Genomic DNA, 11,512 nt, shown 5'->3' on the forward strand with positions numbered 1-11,512 from the left:
TGTTCCACCTAAATACAATGATCATGTTCCACCTACACATTGATCTTATATGTTCCACCTACACACTGATCTTATATGTTCCACCTACACAATGATCTTATATGTTCCACCTACACACTGATCTTATATGTTCCACCTACACATTGATCATATATGTTCCACCTACACACTGATCTTATATGTTCCACCTACACCCTGACCCTGTATGATCGCCTGCATGCAGCGACCTTGAATGTTCTGCCTAAATACAATGATCATGTATGTTCCACCCACACACTGAAATATGTTCTGCCTGCGTGCAGTGATCGTATATGTTCCACCTAATACAGCGATCCTGTATCTTCCACCCACACGACGACCCTGTATGTTCCGCCCACACGCTGCACCGCTATGTTCCACATACACGGCGACGACCTGATCTCGCTCGCTCACTAAACAGCTCGTCGCATGTATACGAGACACCTACACGCCGACGTTACACGCTTCGCCGCACATCTACAATGACAGGCAGCGCGTGTCCCGCCTACGCACACGGCTGGGTCGGCTGTATTCTGCCTGCGTGGACTGATTGTCTGTGGGAGTGCTGCTGCTGCGAGGCGCCCACGCGCACCTGCACGCCACGTCAATAACGGCTGGGCCGCGACACTGCAGACGACACTGCGCGCGCGTTCGTGAAGTGATCTCGCTCGCTGTTTTACGTGTACTGTGCGGACGAAGCGAGGCGAGATCGAGAACAGGAGAAACGCTCGGTCTCTCTGGGAGCGACAACGAGAGGTTTCCCACGCTGAGGGTAGGGTGGGTACCTGTTTGGTAGCGAAATAAACCCGTGGGGGAGGGGAGGGTGACACATTCAATAGGTGGTCGAGTCTTCTGGGAAGGCTTGAAATGAAGAATGTGGGCAACTGACGTACACTCGTGACACCGTACACTCGTGACACCGAGTGGCTCACTGCAGCTTAGTCTACCTCGGTGACTATTACTAAACAGTTTTTTTTATTTCGCACTGCAATAACACCGCTCGATAAAAATAGCCCATTTTTGTCCCTTTAGGCAGAAAGGGGAAAAAATATGTGCGTCAAGCAAAGTTCACCTGCACTGTGGTCATTTGCTTACACACATGTTGCTACAATGTTATCACGAACACACGTACTACATATATACTATTACTGCATAGACACATAAACTACATAGTTCATGTGATCTCGATTTTATTCATTCAACACACAAACGTAGATAATGACAAACTAAACATGGTAAGACTAATTACATTGCTAGTATCTCGTAGGACGATTAGAAATGGGTGGGTGGCCATGAGGAAAAACGTGACGCAGATCCACTGCCACTAACCCGTGCTTGTTTGACCAGTTTATCACACGATCGGATGGTGATCGAGCTATAAAATCGAGCTAAAAGACGAAAACCATGATTAAATAATAAGCGGGACATCGCATCGTTCACACTAACGCGATTCCGATCTATTCTCTTACGTCAACAAAGAGTGTGAAATCGCGCGCGATGGGGGTGGGTTGGTAGAGGGCGCTACCTGTGATGGCTGGATCGGAATCCCCGTCTCGTTGAGCGTCTGGTGGTGGTGGTTCTCCAGATGTCGCCGCAGCGACCTGTTGTCACAGTAGCTCTTGTTGCAGCCCTCAAAGTGGCACTGGAACGGCTTCTGCGAGCGATGCGTCAGCAGATGCCCGTTGCTATGGCAACAAGAGAACGACGATTACCCTCCAGGCAGCTCACGTTCGGCGTGCACTCCCACGCGGTCGCAGCATGTGATGTAACTGATACTCAATACAGGCAAGACAGGCGTGGGTGGGTGGGTGCGTTGGGTGGATATTATGGGTGGGGGGAGTTGACACCGGCAAACTGCAAACTCATACACAGGTGCGCTCTCCGACATCCGACTTGCAGCGCCGCACTCCCGCCGACGATGACGAGGAGGCGTTGCCTTGGCAACGCAACGTCACATCGTTTGCGGACGTGCGTCCTCAACGCCGAGCCGACCTCCCGGCACCACTAGCTGCACCACTTTGTCACTACTTCTTAAAGTGATTACGTCACCGTAAATAGTTAAAGTAAAAAAAAATCACAAAATGTAAGTAATTCTGTTCACTTTTTATGGTTAAATTGTTGCATTATACTTCTTATTTTACTATATTGTTTCGATGTAAACATACACTCGTGACTCATACATAGCCCATAGCAAGCAATTAATGTCAGGATCATAATATCAAATCGTCCAAGTTTTTTGGATTTTTAACTAGTTGAGAAACAATCTTATCAGGTAAGAATTTGACGATGCATTTGGTCCCATTAGTACTTACTTTTAATGTAAAAAAATGGGAACAAAATTTTTACAAATGTACACCATAGAAAATTCGTGACGCAGTCAATTTAAAGGTGAAGTGATTCGCGTTTACAACCCTGTTTGAGAAGTAAAGGGTCACCGAACCGACAGGCATGCCAGCAAATGTACATTTCGTGTTCGTTTCAAATCGAGTAATAAAAAAATGAGAATAGCTGAAAAAACAAACTGGTTTTGCCCCAACATGATATTAGTCGGAACCACGGCAACTTTGGCCCAATATCTCCCGCATGAGCTCCCGGGAGTTCTTTCCCTCTTGAACATGTCTCGAACGCGGTCTTATTTCATGACAGTATTTCATTATCAGAACTGACCAACTTAGAGGAAGGTGCCTTCCCCATAGGTACGTAGGCACCCTGGCAGCTGCACGAGTAACTGAAGGATTGGCAGTGTTACTGAAGAACCAAAGGTTGTCACTCGCGGTGCAGTCTCGGTATCCTTGTGGGTGCCTGCTCTTACCTAGCTATTTCCTCGTTGTTATGCTAACCTGACTAGTCCCTCTCTGTTAACCAAACCTTGCTGCTTCTCTACCTGTTTCTCTAACCTAGCTAGTCCCTCTCTGTTAACCAAACCTTGCTGCTTCTCTACCTGTTTCTCTAACCAGGCTAGTCACTCCTCGCCACTGTAACCTTGCTGTTTCCCTCCCTGTTACTCTAGCACGACTTCCCTCCCTGTTACTCTAGCATGAGACTTCCCTCCCTGTTACTCTGACTTGCTGTTTTCCTTCCAGTTACTATAACCAGGCTAGTCACTCCTCGCCACTGTAACCTTGCTGTTTCTCTCCCTGTTACTCTAGCCCGACTGTTGCAGTTCAAATGTTCGAACGCAGTAAAATGAGACAAGACCGTGTGTGGATGGGCGGGGTCGCCGCCGCCGCCGCCGCCGCCGCCGCCGCCGCAGCAGTGCACTAACTAGCTAGCTAACTAACTAGCTGCGCGCAGCATCGTCGCGCAAGGTCGTAGTTCGTCGGCATACTTACAGGTGGTCCTGCCTCTTGAAGGCCTTCGGGCAGATGTTGCAGAGATACTTGCGCTCATTGCTGTGCGTCAGCTTGTGCTTGGCCAGGGCACTCGAGTTGCTGAACTGCTTGCCACACACCTGGCACTGCTGGATCTGCAAGCAGCCAAAGTTAAAAGTGAGTTAGACCAGGGTTGTAGGCGAACATTAGACGTACGTGACATCAGTCATGAGTCACATGTGAGTAGTAGTGGGACACTAAATGTGTAAGTAGTAGGAATCTAGATATGTGAGTAGCGAGATACTAAACACGCGAGTATTAGGACACTTATATGTGGGTTGTGGATATAGATATTCAAGAGTTTGGTAAGATATGGCTGAAGTATAGGCGAGAGATGATCAGCAATGTACATGTAATGTGTTGGCGAGTTGTAGGGTATAGTAGGTTTAGGTGAAATATAAGTAACTTATGACTAGATTACGGCCATTTGTAGGCGTATTGAGTGACCTGTGAGCTTTATATGCGAGTTTTATGTGACACAAGCACACAATGTGTGAATTACATGATTATACAAAACTGATTTTACACAGCCATTCAATTCAATTCATGAGCAGGGAGAACGAAGCGCAGTTTCAATATTCATAAATATTGCCAGAGTTTGTTCCTGCAAACCCAGCTTAAAGGACACGTTCTGAGGTGGTGCGAAACTCAGTCGTCTGTCTATATACACCACGATTCCACATTTTCTTTACATGTACGCCATTACAGTGACGTTTGTCTACGTGTGTCTGTGCACAACTGCACGTACGTGCGTACTGAGCACTTTTCTTAATGAGTTTTTCCCGATGCAGCCAACTGTAGACAGCAAGCGGTGAGGAATGTAGGCACAGCCAGGCCAGCGAGCTATCGACGACTGCAAAACTTGCAGCCATAATTACAATTTTGCACAATGACGCATGTCCGACATAGCGGCTCTGCATGATAAATACCTAGAGGCTTATGATCAGCGGCTACATGATACAGGAATCGATTGCTGGCTTTCCCCTGCGGAAATATTCATATATCGAATCTACCTGGGAGAGTGCTGTGGGGCACGTATGACGTATGATGCTCGTGTGACGTATTTAACGAGGGTTAATAGCCATGAGCAAATGAGAAAAATACAACGATACCAACACGGGAATTTAAGAGATGCTTTAATTTTGCGAGATACCTGCTGATGTAACACACCCCACTGATATATCATCTTATCTCATCTCATATCATATCATATTATCATATCATCTCATTCTCTCTTAAACCAACCTTAATTCACACCAACCCTAATCTCTCATCGTAACCGGGAGATCTCACACTCAAACTCCAAACCCACTCAAATCTGTCCTACCACTATAAAAATTATTATTTCAACCCCCGCGAAATCTCTCATTTTACCCGGGAAAACTCTCGCTTCACCCACTCAAATCTGTCATACTGCCCCATGAGAAATCTCATTTCAACTCCGAAATATCTGACATTACGGGCAAAATCTCTCACTAAAATGTTAAATTCTGTACGTCATACCACCATAGAAAAAATCTTATTTCAACCCCCCGAAATTTCTCATCTTACACGGGAAATCTTTCACGTAACCCACTCAAATCTGTCATACCACCATAGAAAAATATTATATCAACCCCTCAAAATCTCTCACTTCACCCACTCAAATCTGTCATACTGCCCCAGAAATATCTTTCTCCCCCCTCAACATCTCATTATCAACGAAATTTCCCACTTATCATCAAATCTGTCACCCCCCCCCCCATATCTCAAACGGGATCAACGAATCTATCTTGCTATAGTATTCTTCGATTACCACGTGTGCGCGCAGCAGCCGCATGAAAGGAAATCCCGGCTGTGACGTCACTGCCGGTGCGAGGCCACGCGGCCACCATCCTGCAACGTGCACTGACCTACATCTAGCAATTCCATAATACTCCAGGCAGATATCTCCAGCGAGGACGTATCAGCGTAACTCTCTAGCTAGCCTAGCATAGACACCGACGAGGATTTCCGTATAGTCAGGCCCACACCGTGTCAGTGGGTGTGTGTGTGTGTGTGTGTGTGTGTGTGTGTGTGTGTGTGTGTGTGTGTGTGTGTGTGTGTGTGTGTGTGTGTGTGTGTGTGAAATGTGGACTTGTGCGAGGGGGGGGGGGGGGGGGGGGGGGGGGGGGGGGGGGTGTGCGTGTGCGTGTGCGTGTGCGTGTGCGTGCGTGCGTGTGCGGTGTGCGTGTGCGTGTGTGCGTGTGTGCGTGTGAGAGAGAGAGAGGGAGAAGGAGAGAGGGAGAGAGGGAGAGAGGGAGAGCAGGGGAGAGAGGGAGAGAGAGAAGAGAGAGACAGAAAGAGAGAGAGAGAGAGAGAGAAACAGAGACAGACAGACAGCAGCAGGGCCACAGCAGCCCCTGCTGCTGCTGATGACGCCGATGCAGCAGCTGGTGCTGCTGCAGCAATCCCCGGCCACTTTGTCGCTTCCTTGCAGGCTGCATCGAAGTAAAAATAGCGCCTGTTTAAAGCAGCACGCGTCTGCCGCCCCCGCCCACGCATCGTTAACGCTGGCTTGTCCGTTTGTTCAACTCTCAGCACGAAAAGCCGACCAGGGCTCGGCGAGCAGTCGCTCGGCAGGAAACGCCGACGCCCGCGCTGTTTATACACACACCCGTCCATCCGTCGGCGGCACGTAGCTTCAATCCGCCCGAGACGCCCTCTCCCCCGTGTTTACTTTGTACACCGCTCGCTTCTCTGGCACTCGCAAATAACTGGGGTCGGGGTGATGGTCGGGGCGAGGGGTTGGTAGGCGAGAATTAGGGTGGCACCGAAACGCGCGCTATTTCGAGAGCGAAGTGTCTCAAAACATCAACATATAGAAAGTCGCACCCTGGTAAAAAATCAGAAGTGGCGGAATAGCTCAGAATTGGGCACAGGAGAAAACTTTACTAAACGCTACATAGTGCTGTCAGGCACGGTCCGGCTCATATAAATCTCGATTCTCAACCCTATCACCAAACCACAATTTATAGTTATATGATTATTAATAGTATTATTATATTTACAATTACGGCCCTAGCAAACACCTGATTTCCCCCTGCCCGTGCTAGCTACGCACTTATATACCCAAGATGGAAACCCACCGAGAAAGGGAGTGGGAGGGGTGGCTCGCATGTATTCGGGAAAGAATAATACGAAAAAAAGGCGAGACAGATTTCGAGAAAAAATGAAGAAACTATTTAAAACGCATTGAAAACTCGATGGCATCAAATGGGCAACCGCTTTGCGGCATTCCGCTAAAGTACACACACCATCGAGCGATACGCTACGAGTATGGTGCCGCGCGGTGCGGTGCGTGGCGGTGTGTGTGCGTGCGTGCGTGTGTGTGTGCGTGTGTGTGTTGTGTACTTACGTGACGTGCGTGCGTGCGTGTGTGTGTGCACGTGTGTGCGTGCGTGCGTGCGTGCGTGCGTGCGTGCATGAGCGCGCATGTGCACGTGCCTGCGTGGGCGAAGCAGTGTATGCGAAGGTTCAATCCGCTCGGCCAGCAGGGGGCATCACCGTCACACCTTCGACCGACAACAGCCCGCGGCGCGCAGGACCACCGTGAGACCGACGCGAGGTCACGTGACTCGCATCACGTGCGTCTGCGTGCGCACGCGCGTTAGCTGCGCAGGCGCAGACGCTCGCTCACATGATTGCCGAACCTATCTACCTATATACGCTGTCGAATCCGCAATCTTTCCTGATAATACGATCATCCTTCTCGATGTCATGTGCCGATGACCGGGCTAGCTCCGGCTTATCTTCAAGGGCATTAGGAGACGTTAGAATACCGCCTTAGGAATCTTCACACGGAGAGGCTGAAGATACTGAGATAGCAACACAACGCGCTGCGCACGGCACGCACGCACGCAACGCTCACGCGCAGGCGAGGGCGCGTTGCACACACACTAGCAATCACGCACGGCACGCGCGCGCGCACACACAGCACCACCGCAGCGCGCGCGCGCGACACGCACGCGGCCAGCGCACTGCACGCACGCACGCACGCAGCGCACGCCAGCACACACACACACACACCAAACAAAGACAGCACCGCGGGGGCATTGCCTTTTGTACGGCGCAGTAGTAGTTGGCATCCGCAGAGAATTCACCATGAAAACTATAGCTAATCCTATGCGGCATTAATAGCGGCGGCGTTGGCGGCCCAATTTGAAACACCAATGCGTGCTTGTTTGTGAACAAAAAAATTCCCTCAGATTGAAATCTCATCTCGCTTGGCTCCATTTCAACTCACGCAAATCATTACCGCCTAAAATTCCAAGCTACGATCGCAGATCATTGCCCACGCTACGTACACACGATCTCAACGGCAGCCAATTCTCGAACGTGCAGCGAATGCGTGCCGAACGATTGGAGTAGCGGCACAACATGACACTGGCGGCTGTGGCCATTTTGGCCCCTCCCCCCTTCATTGCATTTCCCTGCCTATTAATAATGACGGCTTGACATCCTACAGCTATATTTTAATCGCATCTGATTGTAAATTCAAACTGGACATTCTGCGATGCATTGAATCAATTTGATGGCATGCGCAGATTAAGATAGCTAGTAACAAAATGGGAGGAAAAACCGATCTTGTTCTCAGTTATGGCCTAAGTTTGCGATGTACGCGCCCTTGTAACGCTTGCACTTTAAGCATAATAAATACATGGTGGTGGCAATTATAGCCTAGATACATGTATGTTGTGTGTCAGCGTGCATGGCTTTATAATATTCTATAGCTTAAACATCGTACTGGCACACATCGCCTCTCAAATATCAGAAGACTGTGTCAGCAAAGAGGGCAAATATGCACGCAACGCGATATATATATTCCCCCGCCCAGAAATTTTTTGGGCATTTCGAATTCGAACTCAGATCAAAGGCCAGTAACATTTCGGGACGCGGAGTTTATTATGCTTGAAATACTCCCCGGTAAACTGGCGCACCACGGTGTCCGTGTTTTCGTTTCAACAACGCCCGAAGTTCAGATAAGCACCCAGACGAGTCACGCCTATTCACAATGCACCACGCGACGTCTGAAACATACCGAGCGCACCGCCACGATTCACGACCAACCGCGCACTGTCGGCATTGGCTCTGCTCTCTAATGGCACCGAGGCCACACGCGGCACTGCCCCTTGAATCCCCCCAGCAGCATTCTCCCAAAGGCTCACATATTCTTTTAGGCGGCTACGTCATCTCGTATTATGTAATAACGCCGAGTACAAATAGTTACAGGTCCGGATGCTCGCGACATTCAGTAAATCAAATTGTCATAATCGCTGCAATGGAATGCGGTGAACACCCATATATATCTATTATATATATATCTATATATATATACATATCAGTAAATACATATCACATATATATACACACCACGTATACCTCTCTGTAAAGATGAAAACAATGCGAACTTAAACTGCGTCAATAACAATTATCGAAGGTCACGACAGTGGAGGGCGGCATCGTAAGGTCACCTTCGCGAATGCAAACAGAACATACACCAGAAAAGGCAGCGCCCCGGCTGCGCTCCTGTCTGCCACATGTCTGCAACGACGTCAGGGTACGTGTAATATTGCGCATGGCTGGTAGAGAGGGATGAAAGCAGGGAGGGACGGCGCAGAAAAGACAGGCAGAGATGGAGTGAGGAGTCAGACACGACGAGAAGACACCGGAGAAAGCAGAGAGTGAGCGAAGAGGGAGAGAGGAGGGAGAGCGAAGAGAAAGAGAGAGCGAGGCGAGCGAGCGAGCAAGAGAGGCAGAGAGAGAGAGGAGAGAGAGAGAGAGCAGAGAGAGAGAGAGGCGAGAGCGAGAGCGAGAGAAAGAGAGAGAGAGAGAGAGAGAGACCGAGGAGAGAGAGAGAGAGCGAGAGAGAGAGAGGAGAGAGAGAGCGGAGAGAGAGAGAGAGAGAGAGAGAAGAGAGAAGAGAGCACGAGCGAGAGAGAGAGAGAATGAGGGAGAGCAGAGGGCGAGAGAAACCACAGGCCAACATTGAGCGTTTCAATAAAATGTATAAATGCTAACTAAATCATAGTGTAATACTACTATATATATTAGTGTAAGCGTGCAACAGTCGCACCGCGAAAGCAATGGCGCCGGAAAGCGTATGGTTGGAGCGTAAGGGATTTGGACGGTGAAAAGAGAGTATAGAAACATTAGAATTTGGTAGTAAATAAATTCGTATTTAGTTAGCTTATATTTTATTTTGAAACGCTTCCAAGTGCCTGTGGGAGAGAAAGGTGGCGGGCGCCAGCCGGCAGCAGCAGGCAGCAGCAGCAGCCGGCAGAGGAGAGGAGGAAGGGTAGAGGGTTCGGCCTCGTACCTGGCAGTGGCGGCGCGGAAGAGGAGGAAGGGGAGGGTCGCCTCGTACGCTGCGGTCTGCTATCAGCATTCTTTGGGGTGCGTCCCCTTGGCCGTCCGTGCATTCACGGCTGCTGGATCTACGGGGCGTGAGGCGTGCGGATGCACGGCTGTCAGGGTATGCTAGTTCCTCACTCCTGGCCCGGCCGGACCTGTAGAAATCAACACAACACACATCGTCGCAGTGTCTGTCCTGTCGCGCCGGCTCGCGCAAAGGCGCGTCGGCCATGCCATTCAACGCGTAAATGGACGCGCAGAGAGAACGATACAGTACGCTGGCAGAGGTCAATGGAGGTCACGGTGGCAGGCGATGTCCGGGTACGTGTGTGCGGTGGCGTACGACGAGAGCGAAACATGGTCGCGAAATTGCTCGCTGAGGTGTAGCTCTCATGCAGATTGCGTATTCAGAAGATTCCGGATTATGTGGAAATAGTTCTCCCGTGTCATGAATTGAATAATGACGCTGGTCGCTCCTGAGAGCGTGACGATTCTTTACGCGTACACGTAGTCAGATAAGGCGCGTGCGTGGCGGTGCGTGCTGTGCGTGCACGCGTGTTCGTATGTGTTCCGCGTGCGTGCGTGCGGTGTGTATGGAGTCTCGTGTATGTACGTGTGTTGTGTGTGTGCACGGCGAGCGTGCGGTGCGCGTGTGGCCGTGCGTGTGTATCGTGCGTGTGGTGCATGATTAACGCTAGCGAGTAAGACCATGCTTCGTTCAGCAGGCTTGCCTAACACCAAATAATCAGGCGAGTAACCGTTGCGCGTTGCAAATGTTGAAAGTTAGCCGCCTCGCAGTCGATAACGTAAGAGGCTTTTGAAGCATACGATAATATTATATATAGAGAGGTTGGTAGAAAGAAGAAAAAACTGAATAAAGTCGATATAGTGTAAACCCTGCTTTTACACGCTCGTTACAGCTACGGTTTCCACATTCGACACCGCACTCGAGAATCCCGGGCGAGGTACGTATGCGCTGGTCTGCGCTTGCCTCACATTCAGCGCAACCGCGCGAGCCGACGAGAGACCGCAGACAACGCCTCTCTCTCGTGAGGGCGGACCTTGGCCTTTTTTGTTGCAGAGGCGAACAGCGACCCCAGCGGCTCGCTCAACAACACGACCCACAGTGCGCTTGGCTCGGCCCAAACTTCGGTCGAAACGTTCGTTCTCTTAGACGGCTTATTCGGGAAGACCTAAAAACCGTTCGTAGGACTTCCGACAGCTGCTATTTTTCCTGGAGGAAAATCCAAAAGCTGAACCCAAGCCCCGGGAGAGACGCACGCACATACATTCGACGCCGGCATCGTAGGGCGCAACAACATAGCAGTGGCACGTCATACACGTACATAACGCCGTATGCTTCTAGGTACAGTCTCCCCTGCCTCTTCGCCTTCGCTTTCTCTCGCCATCAGACTGCCCTTTTTTTTAGAAGGCCACTGCGACCTTTAGTCAGGCGTAATAGGCGTGCGCCACGGCGAAAATTTTCAGCCGCCGTAAAAAAATGATCTAACCGGCCACGTCATCATGAGTCGGCCGTCACTCCGCTTGGCAGTAACACGCAAAAATGCGAGATTGTTGGCCAGAGCTTGTAGCCGTAAAAAGCAACATCGATTTACACAAAACAAGCACACGCGCCGCGCCCGAGTCGATTGCTTTTGCGGGCCCCGGCCGCCGTCCCGTCACGTGGCCCGGCGAATGTGGGCCAAAAAACTTGAGACATTTTAACAATTTCATTGCGCCGAGCGACGCGG

General features: G+C 50.2%; 1 protein-coding gene across 1 annotated transcript in view; it reads right to left on the minus strand.

The window, feature by feature from the left end:
• The window catches only part of LOC106812043, a 79,691-nt gene that overhangs the window by 13,220 nt on the left and 54,959 nt on the right, over window positions 1-11,512 (minus strand). Inside the window, exons 4-5 of the mRNA XM_014815800.1 lie at window positions 3,351-3,484; window positions 1,544-1,703 (exon numbers count right to left, since the gene is read on the minus strand). Coding sequence (XP_014671286.1) covers window positions 1,544-1,703; window positions 3,351-3,484 — 294 coding nt within the window. The remainder of the gene's footprint in view (window positions 1-1,543; window positions 1,704-3,350; window positions 3,485-11,512) is intronic.

Source organism: Priapulus caudatus, unplaced genomic scaffold (assembly GCF_000485595.1).
Source record: "Priapulus caudatus unplaced genomic scaffold, Priapulus_caudatus-5.0.1 Scaffold603, whole genome shotgun sequence".
Lineage (NCBI taxonomy): Eukaryota > Metazoa > Priapulida > Priapulimorpha > Priapulimorphida > Priapulidae > Priapulus > Priapulus caudatus.